Raw genomic sequence first — 18,865 nt, 5'->3', positions numbered from 1 at the left:
TTTAGACTCCATTAAATTTAAGTTTTAAACTCGGTTTAAGCTTTCTGATTGGCTGATTTTTTTTTTTTTTTTTTTGAAATCAACCAATCAGATTTCCGGTACAAGACTAGAACCTGAGTTACCTGAGAGACGTGAGACCAAGGCCTAATTTTTGTACGGTTCTTTCTTGGTCATGTACGGAAATACACGATTTTTTGTACGGCAATTCCATTCTCCATTGCGTTAACTTGGCAACATTGAATTTGTACGATAATCCCATCGCGTTAACTTGACAACGTTGACTTTTCTTTTTGTTTTGGTTTTCATTTTCGTATTTTTACTATTTTTTACTTTTTTTTTTGTTCTCTTACTTCTCTTTCATTATCGTTACGTTTATTTAGTTTCGGAAGGAGGAGGAGACGAAGATTCAGAAGGAGACACAGGACAGAGGAAAAGGGAGGAGAAGAGAGAAAATGAAAATCGTAACAGGGACAAAATGAGGACAAACCAGGATCTGTTACAAAAACATCCGAGCCTTTTCACTACTCTAGGGAGTTAGAGAGAGAGGAGGTGGGAGGGAGGAGGGAGAGAGAATCAGTTTCACTTTTCATTTGGCTGGGTGTGGGAGCCAAGGACAAGGGGGTTTTACCCTGCAAGAAATGATCATAGCTGACCCCCTGTTTCCATCCTATTCTAGACTGTGCAGCCTGCAGGAGACATACCGACGTCATACACTAGACAAGCAGGCTCTCCTTGATGAGTCAGCAGCGCTCCAAGCGGATGTTGAGAAACTAAACACAGCGGGGCCTCTCCTGGCCACCAGGTTTAAATTCTATCAAGATATGCGCGGGTATGTGACCGATCTGGTCGAGTGTTTGGATGAAAAGGTATTTATCAGCCAACATTTCATATGGACAACCTTCCTCCTCATCCTCTCCCCATATCTTCCATGTCCACATTTACGTCTTTTGGGTTTCCCCCTTTTCTTAGTTGCGACAATTTTCTTGCTGCCGTTTTGTTATCTACTGATTCTTTTTCTGTGTCATATTTTCTCCCTTGTCCTAATTAATATTTGGTAGTACTGTAATACATTAGTGGACAACCTTCCTCCTCATCCTCTCCCCATATCTTCCATGTCCACATTTACGTCTTTTGGGTTTCCCCCTTTTCTTAGTTGCGACAATGTTCTTGCTGCCGTTTTGTTATCTACTGATTCTTTTTCTGTGTCATATTTTCTCCCTTGTCCTCATTAATATTTGGTAGTACTGTAATACATTAGCAGAAAAGTATTGTTTTTGTCAGTCATTGAAGCTTTTCCATGTTGAATTTGTACTTGATAAGCGAGTGAGGCTTTGACACTCCCCCCCCCTCCTATTCCGATGTCCACATTGCTTCCTTTTATTTTCCGTTTCACATCGTGTGATCTGGTGCTCAATGCACAGGAGATTTATGCAAAGGGGGGAAATAATGTACTCAGATAAGTGATAACAATGCTCAATATATCTGCTATACGTATAATATAAATATCGAGTCCAACTCCTAAGGCATGGACGATAGAAAACATAGACCATTGGCATGGCATTTGTCAAAAGGTTTATTTTCTGCATCTTTTCAGGTTTATTTAATCCAAAATAATGTCGTAGAGGACGTATTACCTACTAAGGGTGATGAAATAACGGTTTTTATCAAAAATTTCTGTCAAATCGGATCTAAAGGGGTTGAAACATGTAAAAAACTGGAAATTCTATCAATCCCAGGATTGGAATCCCTACTCAACAGCGAGCTATAGAATCAATCATTTGAAATTTGTATGTTACATTTTTTTAACCTCGCCGGGGATCAAGTCCGGGTCTCTTGCCGGTGTGCAATGGACACTACGCCATAGATTTCATAGATAAAAAAAAAGTTGTCATGTTAGCATAGGGGACTATTGGTAAGTATTCCGAGATCAAGGAGTGTAGAATGTTGTTCAGATGGCAAATGTGTGCAAAGGGAGTACACGCTCGATAAGTAAGTACAACTTTTTTGTTTTCATAGCCCGATAGCACTATTGGTGATTCCACTATTGAACTAGGTATTTTGCATTTTACGGCACCAGAAGTATTCTTATCGTTATATTTAGTTGGATACTTGGTCTCCAATTAAATATAACGGTAAATCTAACCAATAACCGTCATTTATTGTATATACGTATGTTGTTGTTGTTGTTGTTTTCAAATGCTCGGAGTTGACTATTAGGTCATTTTCCCTCGTGCATCCCAATACTTTGCTACCAAGTTGTCGTTTGAAAGGCCAGGACATACGAGTACACGCTCGATAAGTAAGTACAACTTTTTTGTTTTCATAGCCCGATATTTTGCATTTTACCAGAAGGCGAAGATAACTGAGACTCAAATGGAAAAGCGTTATCATCACCTGAAGAAACAACGGAATCATTCTCTACCTATGTAGATATCAAGTACTGAGTAGCTGAGGACTATGCCATAAATACTTGGTCACATTATAACACAATATTTCAGAGGAATACCTTGTATTGAGTCCCACTTGATAGGTGCCTTCCTGATGTGTCAAAATATTTGTGAAATAACAAGTGCAAATTCGGAGGTTTTAGTAAGGACGAAATAGTCGTAGATTGAGAATGGATATCTCGCAAGTCACTATGTTTGCCCCCAAGACACAGTATTTCACGTCTACTTCTTGACATTCAGTGTTTCTCAATTTGTAGTGATGGTTGTGGATGACCTGGCACTATGTGCGTAAATTTTGCTCCTTTTAGGGTTAGTTGAAATTAGGATAAAAAATAAGAATTAGGTAAATAATGTCAAACATTAAAACATGGCAAGCTCTGAGCTTCAGCTTCATGCTTTTTTAAAGAATTTTGCCTGCGGTGCTGTAGATTTGAAGTTTTATCACACTGAAAGTTTGAACAAAATGTTCGAAAAATTTGCCTGTGGTGCTAGGTATAATTTTAAAATTCATTTCGTGTTTTTTGTGTGTAAAGCAGGTATCTTAAAAATACATCAACTGATGAGCTTCGGACACACAATATACTTTTTGATAAATATCGAGTCGAAAATATGCAAAATAAGAATGCATAAAGAAGGAAATTCATAGATAAAAAAAAAGTTGTCATGTTAGCATAGGGGATTATTGGTAAGTATTGCGAGATCAAGGAGTGTAGAATGTTGTTCAGATGGCAAATGTATGCAAAGGGAGTACACGCTCGATAAGTAAGTACAAACTTTTTTGTTTTCATAGCCCGATATTTTGCATTTTACCAGAATAGATGGCAAATGTGTGCAAAGGGAGTACACGCTCGATAAGTAAGTACAACTTTTTTGTTTTCATAGCCCGATAGCACTATTGGTGATTTAACTATTGAACTAGGTATTTTGCATTTTACGGTACCAGAAGGCGAAGATAACTGAGACTCAAATGGAAGAGCATTATCATCACCTGAAGAAACAACGGAATCATCCTCTACCTATGTAGATATCAAGTACTGAGTAGCTGAGGACTCTCAAATGGAAAAGCATTATCATCACCTGAAGAAACAACGGAATCATTCTCTACCTATGTAGATATCAAGTACTGAGTACCTGAGGACGATGCCATAAATACTTGGTCACATTATGACACAATATTTCAGAGGAATACCTTGTATTGAGACCCACTTGATAGGTGCCTTCCTGATGTGTCAAAATATTTGTGAAATAACAAGTGCAAATTTGGAGGTTTTAGTGAGGACGAAATAGTCGTAGATTGAGAATGGATATCTCGCAAGTCACTATGTTTGCCGCCAAGACACAGTATTTAACGTCTACTTCTTGACATTCAGTGTTTTTCAATTTGTAGTGATGGTTGTGGATGACCTGGCACTATGTGCGTATGTAAGTGTATATTGTATCTTATATACGTAAATATTTGTGAAATAACAAGTGCAAATTTGGAGGTTTTAGTAAGGACGAAATAGTCGTAGATTGAGAATGGATATCTCGCAAGTCACAAGTCACTATGTTTGCCCCCAAGACACAGTATTTCACGTCTACTTCTTGACATTCAGTGTTTTTCAATTTCTAGTGATGGTTGTGGATGACCTGGCACTATGTGCGTATGTAAGTGTATATTGTATCTTATGTACGTATGTAAGTGTATATTGTATCTTATGCATGTAGGCAAAGTTTCCATTGTACTAATTCATTCTCCCCCCCTCTCCCCCTCTCCTATCTCCATGTGTTGTACAGATTCCAGTCCTAGTGGCATTGGAGCAGCGGGCACTCACATTAGTGGAACGTCAAGCGAGTGGATTAATAACAAGGAGGAGGCAGGATGTGAAGGATCAGGCGAAATATTTGTGAAATAACAAGTGCAAATTTGGAGGTTTTAGTAAGGACGAAATAGTCGTAGATTGAGAATGGATATCTCGCAAGTCACTATGTTTGCCGCCAAGACACAGTATTTCACTTCTACTTCTTGACATTCAGTGTTTCTCAATTTGTAGTGATGGTTGTGGATGACCTGGCACTATGTACGTATGTAAGTGTATATTGTATCTTATGTACGTATGTAAGTGTATATTGTATCTTATATACGTATCTAAGTGTATATTGTATGTTATGCATGTAGGCAAAGTTTCCATTGTACTAATTCATTCTCTCCCCCCTCCCCCTCTCCTATCTCCATGTGTTGTACAGATTCCAGTCCTAGTGGCATTGGAGCAGCGGGCACTCACATTAGTGGAACGCCAAGCTAGTGGATTAATAACAAGGAGGAGGCAGGATGTGAAGGATCAGGCAGAGGAAATGTCACCGGCCAATCCCAACAACAGTCTGTATCTTGTAATTTTCATTTTGTTATACCTTTGTTTACAATCCAATCCTTCTACTTTTTTTTTACATATTTGTGGTTGAACCGAAAACTTGATCAAAATCAGGGTATTTTTATACTGTTGGCTTAGTAGGACCTTTTTGGTTTAAGCCCGTGGGTCTACTCTCTTTTTTAACAACTTTAATAGCAAGATTCCCACATGGTGAGGAGTGAGGATACGCCTTATTATTTTGAAGAGTAGAGTCAGGTCATAAACATTTCGTCTTTGTTCCAAACTCAACCATTCCAGCTGAAATCAGACACATGATCATACCCTCTCAAGTTACACACATATCTAACTCGAGCATTCTGGGCAACTTGCAGGCTCTGCCCAAGTTCCCCACTAAGACCACCGTAAACTTGATCACAGATTTGTGGTTGAACCGAAAACTTGATCAAAATCAGGGTATTTTTATACTGTTGGCTTAGTAGGACCTTTTTGGTTTAAGCCCGTGGGTGTACTCTCTTTTTAACCAACTTTAATAGCAAGATTCCCACATGGTGAGGATACGCCTTATTATTTTGAAAAGTAGAGTCAGGTCATACACATTTCATCTTTGTTCCAAACTCAACCATTCCAGCTGAGTATAGAAATCAGACACATGATCATACCTTCTCAAGTTACACACATATCTAACAAAAGCATTCTGGGCAACTTGCAGGCTCTGCCCAAGTTCCCCACTAAGACCACCTTAAACTTGATCACAGTAGTAAAAATGAGAGAAAACAAGGCACTCTACAAGTTTTCGTTTTAGCTCCATGGGGAATATGCCTCTAAATTTTCCCAGTGTGTAGAAGCAGTTGAAGATTTTCTTTCGTTCTTGCTTAACACGATTTTTCATGTTGACCTTATGCATATAAAATTGCAGATTCGTATAAGCTTAACCCATCCTTTAGGGCTGTTTGCCCCTACACCTGAACCTCGGAGTGGGCTTTTTGTGTATGTGACTCCCGCAGGGGTTGCAGTTATTTCGACTTTTTTAAAGAGGTTTGGATAGAGGTAGGCTTGCCAAATATCCAAAACTTATTCGGGATGCGAATCCGCGAACATAATTGCCAAATCCGCGAACATAATCGCAAAATCCGCGAACAAAATCGCCAAATCCGCGACCATAATCGCCAATCATAGATCACCATAGTCTCCAAGTTGATGTTCTCAGAACACAGGAACTCCACCTGGGGAGAAAATCACAAGATTATCTTAAATAATTCATTTTTTAAGGTGGGGAAGACTGTCAAAATCGAAATATTGAAAGGAAAGGGGAACACAGGAAAGGAAATGAAAGGCAAAATTGAAATACATATCATTTTAACAGCTTAGTTTGCTTGAAAAGTAGCGCTTCTACTTAGTAAGTGCTAGGTCTTGGGTTCGATTCCCGCCCGGGGCGAATTTTATCCTAAACAAATAAGGTTCGTTCTCGGAACGGCTGACTTTCTCTATCCTGCCCTCTCTTCGTTAAGACCTTAGGAGTTAAAGGTACCTCTTTCAAACCTCTTAAAAAGGACACAAATAGCACTTGAATAGCGAACCTAGAAAGTCTAATTCTGTGTACCCTAGCTTTCCTTACACGAGAAAATCCCAAGATTATCTTAAATAAATCACTTTTGAAGGTGGGGAATACAGTTAAAATCGAAATATTGAAAGGAAAGGAGAACACAGGAAAGGAAATGAAAGGCAAAATTGAAATACATATCATTTTAACAGCCTAGTTAGCTTGAAAAGTAGCGCTTCTACTTTGTAAGTGCTAGGTCTTGGGTTCGATTCCCGCCCGGGGCAAATTTTATCCTAAATAGATAAGGTTCGTTCTCGGAACGGCTGGCTTTTTGCTAACATGTCCTCCTCTCTTCGCTTGCGATAAGACCTTAGGAGTTAAAGGTACCTCTATCAAACCTCTTAAAAAGGACTTACACAAATAGCACGCAATGATCCCCCAAAAACTAATATGTATGCTGAAAATGTGTAGGTTGTAAGAGTATGTAGGTACATTATGACAATTTTTCCAGCAGAATTTAAAATCTACCTACTATGTAGTTTATTACCTATTAGTGGAGATATCAGAACTACAGTTATACATAGCTGCTACACATGCCTAAAGATTTACAGACAAACAAAATGACAAACTTGTACGCTTTCGAACACGTGGTACGTAATACCTATATTTGAGTCCACGAGTTTTGTTTTGTAGATAGATTTAGTAGATAGCTATTGTAGATTAAGTTTCCTATTAATTAGAAGAGCATATCTCTACTTTGCTATCTACTTTCGCACACCTATGTACCTACCTAGGTATAGGTATTGTATTTTGTACATTAGATACTCTCACATTATTAAAATATCCTTCCTCATTCTTTCTATATCTACTTCAAAATTCCCAAACACTGCAGTATTTTTTTTTTCAAGAGGATAGAGGGAACTCTAGCAACGAAGGTTTTATCGTCCCGAAATCGAAGAGACAAGGAGAAAGCCAGCCGTTCCTAGAACTTATCTGTTTAGTATAAAGTTCGTTCCGAGTGGGAATCGAAATATCGTTTACCAGGGGATCATTCTCAAACCTAACTAGGTTGGCATCGAAAACCTAACAAGGCGTTTTACTCAACATTCGATTTTCGTATTTACCTATTAAGATCTTAAATTTAACGTTGAAATTATGGAAACGGAACTGTAGAAATGTTTGAATAAACTATTTCAATGTTTTCTCTTCTCTCCACAGGTTTCCAGTGTTCTGCCTCGGTCCTGGCTTAATCCAAACTCTGGCATAACTCAGCTCGATATGTTCATACGGCAAGTCAGACAAATAACAGATAAACTCAAGAATTCAGTGTAGAGCTTGAATCCTCTCGGTGAACATTTTGAAGATTTCAACGGGGAAAGGTAAAAAAAAAAGTTCTGATTCTGTCCAAGCATTTAACCAGGGAATCAACCAGTCTCAAACTCTGGCATAACTCAGCTCGATATGTTCATACGGCAAGTCAGACAAATAACAGATAAACTCAAGAATTCAGTGTAGAGCTTGAATCTCTCGGTGAACATTTTGAAGATTTCAACGGGGAAAGGTAAAAAGAAAAAGTTCTGATTCTGTCCAAGCATATAACCAAAGTCAGAGGGAATCAACCAGTCTCGGAGAGTTTCATATGGGCGCTTATCCTCTAAAATATTTTCCATTCCATAACAGCTTCTCTGGTTTTGAGTCTTTCTGCAGTCTTCCTGGATTTGTTCCTTTTGGTTTTTAGGACTGAAAGTTTCTTCGTCCAGAAGTTCTTAAATTTAGCCATACGGCCCCGCGGAATTGTCTTTTTCGCTGCTAAGAGGATAGCTTTAGTCAGTTCTTTATTGAGTGCATCTGGAGATTTGAAATTATTTGTTGAAATTATATACGTATGTGAATTGCTTTGAATCATAAGTCGATAGACTACTTAATGGACATATATCTGGTATGTTTGATTAACCGCAAACCTCATGTTCTATTACAGAAACCATAGAATCAGATGCTCGTATTGTGTTTGAGGATGTTAATGAAGAATTTAGTCAGGTGGAATGTGTGTTAGGCAAGTTCGCGCGGTGGAAGAAGTTTGAGCCGGATCAATATCGTGATGCCTATGTCAGTTTATGTCTCTCTAAGATACTCGGCCCGTTTGTACGCTTCAATATTCTCTTCTGGAACCCTTTGACTCAGGTATGTAGTTAGCTTGAAAGGTAGCGCGTCTGCCTTGTAAGCCTATGTCGCGGGTTTGTTTCTGTTCAAATATACATAAGTTGATGAGGAGGTGACAGAGACAGAGGCCAGTGCATACAGACTCCAGAGAGGTGAGTACGGGGGTTCGAACCCCGGAACTGAATAGAAATGTACACAGGCATCGATTTGTAGATACATACTTATTTCCCCAGTCCCTCAACAGTAGGGAATAGGGATTTTCATTTCGGGATCGGGATTGTGATTTTCCAATCACGGGATTATCGGGATTGATCATTTTCTTCAAATTCAAGGCTAAATATTGGTTATTTTTTACATTAAAAGTTTAAAATATATCACGCATTCCAAAACAACAACTACTACAATAATAAGAACAATTAGTTATTCAAAATTTCATTAAATTTGGTGTCTACACGTCCCCATCTAAATCGCACCTTCAGAAGTATATGGTGATATGTTGAAAACACCAACTTTAGGGAAATCGCATGATGAGGAGGTGACAGAGACAGAGGCCAGTGCATACAGACTCCAGAGAGGTGAGTACGGGGGTTCGAACCCCGGAACTGAATAGAAAAGTACACAGGCATCGATTTGTAGATACATACTTATTTCCCCAATCCCTCAACAGTAGGGAATAGGGATTTTCATTTCGGGATCGGGATTGTGATTTTCCAATCACGGGATTATCGGGATTGATCATTTTCTTGAAATTTAAGGCTAAATATTGGTTATTTTTCACATTAAAAGTTTAAAATATTTCACGCATTCCAAAACAAAAACTACCACAATGATAAGAACAATTAGTTATTCAAAATTTCATTAAATTTGGTGTCTACACGTCCCCATCTAAACCCCACATTCAGAAGTATATGGTGATATGTTGAAAACACCAACTTTAGGGAAATCGCAATTTATTGAAAGTTTCACCATCGCTATCTCAGGAACGGTACCCAAGTCGTAGAGATATAATTTCTAGACCAATCGAAAGATCTCATTTCTCTTAGTAAGGTAAGGTAATAAAACGAAAATCGAGTTTTTCGACATATTAATATTATACCCATTATTAGTCCCATTACCAATTGCCAACTAAAATTATGTTCAAGACCTTTGCTAGCAGACTCTTGACTGTCGTGAGTATCTTGCAATTATTATAGATAACTGGATAACTCATAATCATAATACCAAGGCTCAAATGATCCAACTCCTAAGGCATGGACGATAGAAAACATAGACCATTGGCATGGCATTTGTCAAAAGGTTTATTTCCTGCATCTTTTCAGGTTTTTTAATCCAAAATAATGTCGTACAGGACGTATTATCTACTAAGGGTGATGAAATAACGGTTTTTATCAAAAATTTCTGTCAAATCGAATCTAAAGGGGTTCAAACATGTAAAAAACTGGAAATTCTATCAATCCCGGGAATTTCCAGTTTTCCCGAAATTTAAATCCAATCCCAGGATTGGAATCCCTACTCAACAGCGAGCTATAGAATCAATCATTTGAAATTTGTATGTATTGTTTCACCATCGCTATCTCAGGAACGGTACCCAAGTCGTAGAGATATAATTTCTAGACCAATCGAAAGATCTCATTTCTCTTAGTAAGATAAGGTAATAAAACGAAAATCGAGTTTTTCGACATATTATACCCCAAGTTGATGTTCTCAGAACACAGGAACTCCACCTGGGGAGAAAATCACAAGATTATCTTAAATAAATCACTTTTGAAGGTGGGGAAGACTGTTAAAATCGAAATATTGAAAGGAAAGGGGAACACAGGAAAGGAAATGAAAGGCAAAATTGAAATACATATCATTTTAACAGCCTAGTTAGCTTGAAAAGTAGCGCTTCTACTTTGTAAGTGCTAGGTCTTGGGTTCGATTCCCGCCCGGGGCGGATTTTATCCTAAATAGATAAGGTTCGTTCTCGGAACGGCTGGCTTTCTCTATCCTGGCCTCTCTTCGCTTTCGGTAAGACCTTAGCAGTTAAAGGTACCTCTATCAAACCTCTTAAACAGGACACAAATAGCACTTGAATAGCGAACCTACATTGTCTAATCCTCTGTCTCCTAACTTTCCTTACATTCTGTGTTAAGTTACCACATCATTTTCCACTTGCCAAGAACATCTCAGAATGGCCTATCTCAGCCCTGTTCATAACCACGGCCTGAATAGCGAACCTAGATTGTCTAATCCTGTCTCCTAACAGTCCTAACTTTCCTTACACCCTGTATATGATTCTCCTCCATGTACCTATAGGTCTCTAGGGACTCCCCCATACTTCAATAATGTTCAGGATGTCCCATAAGTTATATCACTCTCGTGGGTCAACTTCTAAGCTTTTTGTCGAAGAAAATACAATACTGGGTGTCTTCATCAGAATAACTGACGAGTTACAAACAAATGTGTGTTAGGCAAGTTCGCGCGGTGGAAGAAGTTTGAGCCGGATCAATATCGTGATGCCTATGTCAGTTTATGTCTCTCTAAGATTCTCGGCCCGTTTGTACGCTTCAATATTCTCTTCTGGAACCCTTTGACACAGGTATGTACGCGATGCAAATGAGAGAGCTCGGTTGGTCCAGTGGTAAAGCGTATAGTTGCCATGCCGAAGGTCCCGGGCTCGATTCCCAGAGTTGGAAATAAAGGTACTCGTATTTCTGTTATAAGATATGGTTCAACGGATTACTCGAGAAAAAAACAAACAAAAAATTGTCACCTTTGCAAATTTGGCACTTGCGCATGTACCTCAAATATCGATAATTCCTTCTTTTTGATAAAGTTCAAAACTTTTGGAGACAAACAAGTTTCCTTACTAGTAGTTCAGATTCACCTCAGTTAATTTTGAATTTAATTTTCAGCCTCTGAAATCTCTAGAGGAGGAGCGATGGTTTCAAAGTTTACTCCTGTATGGATTAGATGAATCTGAGACTGAAGAGTCCTTGGTTCAAGACCCGGATGTCATGCTTCTGCCCAAAGTCATCGAGAAAGTTATCCTCACCAAACTAGAAAGTGAGTAGCTAGTTCCGATATTCCAAATCTAAAATCTAGGTACATATATTTTTTTGGTTTTTTGGCTTTATGGTTTTCTGGACAAAATTTGCACCACCATTTTCGTGTTCCTGGTAAAAAGACCTTTAATTTGATATATAGGTCGACCAGGTTTGGATAAGTCCTTCTATGGGGACAGACCGACCGACCGACCGACCGACCGACCGACCGACAGACAGACTGACAGACACCGAAGCGAAAACAATAGTCCGTCCCTTATACCTTTTTATTACTATTGTAATTATAAAGGAAGGACGGACTAAAAATGAGAGAAAACAAGGCACTCTACAAGTTTTCGTTTCTCCATGGGGAATATGCCTCTAAATTTTCCCAGTGTGTAGAGGCAGTTGAAGATTTTCTTTCGTTCTTGCTTAACACGATCTTTCATATTGACCTTATGCATATAAGATTGCAGATTCGTATAAGCTTAACTCATCCTTTAGGGCTGTTTGCCCCTACACCTAAACCTCGGATTGGGCTTTTTGTGTTTGAGCCTCGAAGATGTTTTATTTTAATGGTTATAAACTTCGTCATTCTATTTTTGGAAATTCTCGAGTCAAATTCACTTATGCGGCAGTCTTTGACTTGATGGGTGGGTATGTGGGTATACTGTTAAGTTGTTTGACACAAAAACGACTCATTGGTTCTAAGTTGTAAGGCGTTTTTGCATGAAACCCCTCATTTGTTGAATAATAAACTATACATCTTGAAAGGTTATTTTTGACCCCCTACTCACATATCGGGTTTTACCCCCTCCTTGCTATTATAGAGATCCTGGGCCTAGGCAGTGGTAGGTCTAAGTTGTAAGGCGTTTTTGCATGAAACCCCTCATTTGTTGAATAATAAACTATACATCTTGAAAGGTTATTTTTGACCCCCTACTTACATATCGGGTTTTACCCCCTCCTTGCTATTATAGAGATCCTGGGCCTAGGCAGTGGTAGACATACCAATGAAGAACTAACAAGACGTATTGCGGAGAGAGAGGGGAGACGTATTCGGCGTATGCGTGCGAGAGAGAAGATTAGTGGAGGAGGAGGGGGACATATAGAAGGCATGTCAAGTGATGAGGAGGTGACAGAGACAGAGGCCAGTGCATACAGACTCCAGAGAGGTGAGTACGGGGGTTCGAACCCCGGAAGTGAATAGAAAAGTACACAGGCATCGATTTGTAGATACATACTTATTTTCCCAGTCCCTCAACAGTAGGGAATAGGGATTTTCATTTCGGGATCGGGATTGTGATTTTCCAATCACGGGATTATCGGGATTGATCATTTTCTTGAAAAATAACCAATATTTACCCTTAAGGTAAATATTAATAATAATAATAGTGCTTATTTATACTGCTCGAATAGGACTGAAAAGTCCCTTTACTCCAGCAGTAGGCTACATAGTAATAGTGCTTATTTATACTGCTCGCATAGGACTGAAAAGTCCCTTTACTCCAGCAGTAGGCTACTACTATTATTGTGGTCAAATTCTCAAATTATATTGAGGATAAAATTCCATACCTCGGCTGGGATTGAACCCACGCCCTCCTGTTTACCAGGCGAGCGCCTTTGCTAGCAGACTATTGACTGCCGTGAGTATCATGGAATTATTATAGATAACTGGATAACTCCTAATTATAATACCAAGGCTCAAATGATCCAACTCCTAAGGCATGGACGATAGAAAACATAGACATGGCATTTGACATTGGCATGGCATTTGTCAAAAGGTTTATTTTCTGCATCTTTTCAGGTTTTTTAATCCAAAATAATGTCGTACAGGACGTATTATCTACTAAGGGTGATGAAATAATGGTTTTTATCAAAAATTTCTGTTAAATCGGATCTAAAGGGGTTCAAACATGTAAAAAACTGGAAATTCTATCAATCCCGGGACTGGTCCCGAAATTTAAATCCAATCCCGGGATTGTATTCCCTACTCAACAGCGAGCTATAGAATCAATCATTTGAAATTTGTATGTTACATTTTTTTTAACCTCGCCGGGGATCAAGCCCGGGTCTCTTGCCGGTGTGCAATGGACACTACGCCATAGGAATTGATAAAGTGTGCTTACGTTATTCTTATCGTTATATTTAGTTGGATACTTGGTCTCCAATTAAATATAACGGTAAATCTAACCAATAACCGTCATTTATTGTATATAGGTATGTGAATTGCTTTGAATCAATGATCAAAGTTTTTTACATGTTTAAAAGAACATTTTATTGTTAATGTGACATAAAATAAACTTCAATATTATTATTATTATTATTAATCCTAAGTCGATAGACTACTTAATGGACATATATCTGGTATGTTTGATTAACCGCAAACCTAATGTTCTATTACAGAAACCATAGAATCAGATGCTCGTATTGTGTTTGAGGATGTGAATGAAGAATTTAGTCAGGTGGAATGTGTGTTAGGCAAGTTCGCGCGGTGGAAGAAGTTTGAGCCGGATCAATATCGTGATGCCTATGTCAGTTTATGTCTCTCTAAGATACTCGGCCCGTTTGTACGCTTCAATATTCTCTTCTGGAACCCTTTGACACAGGTATGTACGAGATGCAATTGAGAGAGCTCGGTTGGTCCAGTGGTAAAGCGTATAGTTGCCATGCCGAAGGTCCCGGGTTCGATTCCCAGAGTTGAAAAAAAAGGTACTCGTATCTCTATTATAAGATATGGTTCAACGGATTACGCGAGAAAAAAACAAACAAAAAATTCTGTCACCTTTGCAAATTTGGCACTTGCGCATGTACCTCAAATATCGATAATTCCTTCTTTTTGATAAATTTCAAAACTTTTGGAGACAAACAAGTTTCCTTACTAGTTCAGATTCACCTCAGTTAATTTTGAATTTAATTTCCAGCCTCTGAAATCTCTAGAGGAGGAGCGATGGTTTCAAAGTTTACTCCTGTATGGATTAGATGGCCACTTGCGCATGTACCTCAAATATCGATAATTCCTTCTTTTTGATAAATTTCAAAACTTTTGGAGACAAACAAATTTCCTTACTAGTTCAGATTCACTTCAGTTAATTTTGAATTTAATTTTCAGCCTCTGAAATCTCTAGAAGAGGAGCGATGGTTTCAAAGTTTACTCCTGTATGGATTAGATGGATCTGAAACTGAAGAGTCCTTGGTTCAAGACCCGGATGTCATGCTTCTGCCCAAAGTCATCGAGAAAGTTATCCTCACCAAACTAGAAAGTGAGTAGCTAGTTCCGATATTCCAAATCTAAAATCTACGTACATATACATACCTTAGCATCTTGAATTCTTTAATTGAGTTATTTCAAAGAAAGAAAGTAAACTTCCGCTCAAAAATACATACATAATTGCAGGTCGCCGCATTTTATTATTATTATTATTTCCAAACTGGTAGTAATAGTTCGATTTTGCAAATATTTTCGGTAAATCAGTCTTTTTTCTTTCTGTTGTACAGTTTATTATTATTATTATTGATTTATTGATTATTATTTATTAATTATTATTATTACTTATATTATTATTATGTTCCAAATGTATTAATAGTTCGATTTTGCCCAATATTTTCGGTAAATCAGTCTTTTTTTCTTTCTATTGTAAAGTTTAAAATATATTCCACAAGACCAGCTTGCCAAAAAAGAAAAATAATGAAAGAAATATCTGTTTAGGGTAAGTAGTCGCTCCGCGACGGCAATCGAACCGTGGACCTAGGGCTTACAAAGATAAAATTATTTGATTTTTTTCTTTTCTTCAGATGTGGTGAAAGCAGCATATGATCCCCTATCCAACTCTCAGACTGTATGCCTCGTCAGTTCCATCACCAAGCTAGTTCAAGACTATCCTACTCTAGACTGTGATTGTAAAATACTCAATAGTTTACTTGATACCATAGTGGAGAAATGTAGAAATGCTGTGGCAGACGATGTGTTTATACCTATATATATGAATGAGTAAGTAGAACAACTGCTCGTCCAAAGCAATCTTCTACAAATTTAATGCCACGTTGAATCAGTTTCCGAACGAGGTAAGCAACGTGGAGCGTGGTTGGTATCCAAACAGTTGACCGCGTAGAAATGCTGTGGCAGACGATGTGTTTATACCTATATATATGAATGAGTAAGTAGAACAAAGCAATCTTCTACAAATTTAATGCCACATTGAATCAGTTTCCGAACGAGTTAAGCAACGTGGAGCGTGGTTGGTATCCAAACAGTTGACCGCATGTAACTGCACGTGCTGCTGGCTACATTAAGCCCCCATGTCTTATTCTGTGATTACTGATTGTGTACATACAACCAAATTCAAGCTGTAAAATATAAAAGTAGAACAAAGCAATCTTCTACAAATTTAATGCCACGTTGAATCAGTTTCCGAACGAGTTAAGCAACGTGGAGCGTGGTTGGTATCCGAACAGTTGACCGCGTGTAACTGCACGTGCTGCTGGCTACATTAAGCCCCCATGTCTTATTATGTGATTACTGATTGTGTACATACAACCAAATTCAAGCTGTAAAATATAAAAAGGGCATTTAGCTAAAATGTCCAATACAATCTGACAACTTCTTCAGGAAATTTCCCTGTTTTCAAACTTTCAAATCAAAGTCACTTGCAAGAAAACGAAAAGTGAAAAAAGATAATATCTATGATATAATTTGTTTTGTGTTTCAGCGTTGAGTCAGGACGAACCAGTTTGTTTTTCCAGCGTCAGTTTGCCAGTGCTGTTAAACTCCTCGGTAATATAGTAAGATGGCATGGTCTACTATCCGATGAGATAGTTATACAGATTGCTATCGATTCCCTACTCAATAGATATCTGATTCTGGGATTAAGAACATTTGCTGATCCTCTGGTAGCGGCTGAGAAGTGTAAGATGGTAAGTACTCTATCTTTTAATTATTTATAAGGAGGGCCTAACCAACTTTGGCCTTTTTTGATAAAACTACCTTCCTAATGCGGAATGATCTAAAAAGGACTTACACGAATGTCTTCATTATCATCAATCATCAAGTATATATGATTATTTATATCCCATTAATTTTGTAAGGAAATAGAAAACGTCTTTCTTTTCAAGAGGATAGAGGGAACTCTAGCAACGAAGGTTTTATCGTCCCGAAATCGAAGAGACAAGGAGAAAGCCAGCCGTTCCGAGAACGAAGCTTATCTGTTTAGGATAAAGTTCGTCCCGAGTGGGAATCGAAATATCGTTTACCAGAGGATCATTCTCCAACCTAACTAGGTTGGCTTCAAAAACCTAACAAGGCGTTTTACTCAACATTCGATTTTCGTATTTACCTATTAAGATCTTAAATTCAAAAATGAAATTATGGAAACGGAACTGTAGAAATGTTTGAATAAACTATTTCAATGTTTTCTCTTCTCTCCACAGGTTTCCAGTGTTCTGCCTCGGTCCTGGCTTAATCCAAACTCTGGCATAACTCAGCTCGATATGTTCATACGGCAAGTCAGACAAATAACAGATAAACTCAAGAATTCAGTGTAGAGCTTGAATCTCTCGGTAAACATTTTGAAGATTTCAACGGGGAAAGGTAAAAAAAAAGTTCTGATTCTGTCCAAGCATTTAACCAGGGAATCATTTCCCCCTTTTTTTTTAAACCAGTAGTTCCGCCCTAGCTTGCCATTTCTTTTTTTTTTTTTTTTCTGGTGTACCTACTTATATTGACCCAGCATCTAAACGGAAAGTATTCTGTCTCTCCTTGCTCATTTGCTGAGGGACATACTACGGAACAGACCCGTAAATTACAATATATAACATGTTCCATCTCAAAAAAAAACAGCAGAAAATAGTGTTTTCATAGAAAATATTGTTTTATTGAGTTATTTAGTGACTTATTGAGTAGGAATAGATGATATATACATGATATTAAGACAATTAGAAATACCTACTCATACTCATACAAGTATAGTATAGGTGATCAAAAACTAAATAGATACTATTTACATTTACAAGAGGTAATTTAACATTACACAGTTAACCTGCACATTTGTACAGTAATATTTGACATAACAACAGTAAGAGGAGGAAAAATCAATTTAAAAGGAAAAAGTACCTAGGACCGATTCCAATACATTTACAATAAATATCATCTGCATAGAACGAACTAAACTGTTGGGTATTGAAAACGTTCAAACTTTCTTGACTTGGCGGGGCGGAGCGCTACCGCGCTCCTTAATCCAAAATAACGTGTTATCTTGAAGATAGGAAATCGTTTGCGTTTTCGAAAATAAAATTATAAAATACAGCTTATCTTACATTTGTACAATAATATTTGACATAACAACAGTAAGAGGAGGAAAAAATCAGAAAAATCAAGTACCTAGGGCCGATTCCAATACATTTACAATATCATCTGCATAGAACGAACTAAACTATTGGATATTGAAAATCCAAAATAACGAGTTATCTTGAAGATAGGAAATCGTTTGCGTTTTCGAAAATAAAATACAGCTTAGCTTTTGACATAACAACAGTAAGAGGAGGAAAAAATCAGAAAAATAAAGTACCTAGGACCGATTCCAATACATTTACAATATCATCTGCATAGAACGAACTAAATTATTGGATATTGAAAATCAAAAATAACGTGTTATCTTGAAGATAGGAAATCGTTTGCGTTTTCGAAAATAAAATACAGCTTAGCTTTTTGTTTGTTTTATCCTGATTGGTAATGGCAGAATATGTGCTCGTTATTTACAACTGGTTCCCAAACATGAGCAGGTTCCATCATAATCTCCCCGCATCACAATATTGAGAACATTTACATTTGGTGATCCATAGCACATTCAATAGAATAACGTTATGTTGAGACTCTACTGCTGTATCGTCCTCAAACCCATCTTCATCCTCAGACCATAACTCCTTCTCATAATCATAGATCACCATAGTCTCCAAGTTGATGTTCTCAGAACACAGGAACTCCACCTGGGGAGAAAATCACAAGATTATCTTAAATAATTCATTTTTTAAGGTGGGGAAGACTGTCAAAATCGAAATATTGAAAGGAAAGGGGAACACAGGAAAGGAAATGAAAGGCAAAATTGAAATACATATCATTTTAACAGCTTAGTTTGCTTGAAAAGTAGCGCTTCTACTTAGTAAGTGCTAGGTCTTGGGTTCGATTCCCGCCCGGGGCGAATTTTATCCTAAACAAATAAGGTTCGTTCTCGGAACGGCTGACTTTCTCTATCCTAACTTTCCTTACATCCTGTATATGATTCACTTCCATGTATAGGTCTCTAGGGACTCCCCCATACTTCAATAATGTTCAGGATGTCCCATAAG

At 37.9% G+C, this 18,865-nt stretch overlaps 2 protein-coding genes and 1 long non-coding RNA gene across 4 annotated transcripts in view; 1 reads left to right on the top strand and 2 right to left on the bottom strand.

The window, feature by feature from the left end:
- Positions 1 to 624: 624 nt before the first annotated feature.
- Positions 625 to 17,112, top strand: LOC103509870 (PAX3- and PAX7-binding protein 1). Of its 2 annotated transcripts, XM_008474503.2 has the most exons (9): positions 625 to 866; positions 4,224 to 4,322; positions 4,773 to 4,806; positions 12,505 to 12,699; positions 13,931 to 14,133; positions 14,637 to 14,787; positions 15,320 to 15,515; positions 16,234 to 16,438; positions 16,952 to 17,112. In XM_008474503.2, exons 1-9 carry the CDS (start codon positions 639 to 641, stop codon positions 17,063 to 17,065), a joined length of 1,425 nt encoding a protein of 474 aa, XP_008472725.1. In that variant the 5' UTR covers positions 625 to 638; the 3' UTR covers positions 17,066 to 17,112. The 2 variants fall into 2 exon arrangements, with proteins under 2 accessions (XP_008472725.1, XP_017299835.1); XM_017444346.2 differs by lacking the exons at positions 625 to 866; positions 4,224 to 4,322 and having other exon boundaries at positions 4,329 to 4,817.
- On the bottom strand, positions 748 to 1,502 carry LOC113467730. Its single transcript, XR_003391696.1, has 2 exons — positions 1,083 to 1,502; positions 748 to 898 (listed from the first exon to the last, which is right to left on the bottom strand). It is a non-coding gene; the product is annotated as an uncharacterized LOC113467730 (long non-coding RNA).
- Positions 17,113 to 18,083: 971 nt separating the features above from the next.
- LOC103509871 (connective tissue growth factor) overlaps positions 18,084 to 18,865 on the bottom strand; it is a 50,330-nt gene continuing 49,548 nt past the window's right edge. The window contains exon 9 of the mRNA XM_026824084.1: positions 18,084 to 18,505. Coding sequence (XP_026679885.1) covers positions 18,308 to 18,505 — 198 coding nt within the window. The 3' untranslated portion in view covers positions 18,084 to 18,307. The remainder of the gene's footprint in view (positions 18,506 to 18,865) is intronic.

This window comes from Diaphorina citri, unplaced genomic scaffold (assembly GCF_000475195.1).
Source record: "Diaphorina citri unplaced genomic scaffold, Diaci psyllid genome assembly version 1.1 scaffold538, whole genome shotgun sequence".
NCBI classification, from domain to species: Eukaryota; Metazoa; Arthropoda; class Insecta; order Hemiptera; family Psyllidae; genus Diaphorina; species Diaphorina citri.
This window is presented reverse-complemented; position numbering and strand designations above follow the sequence as displayed.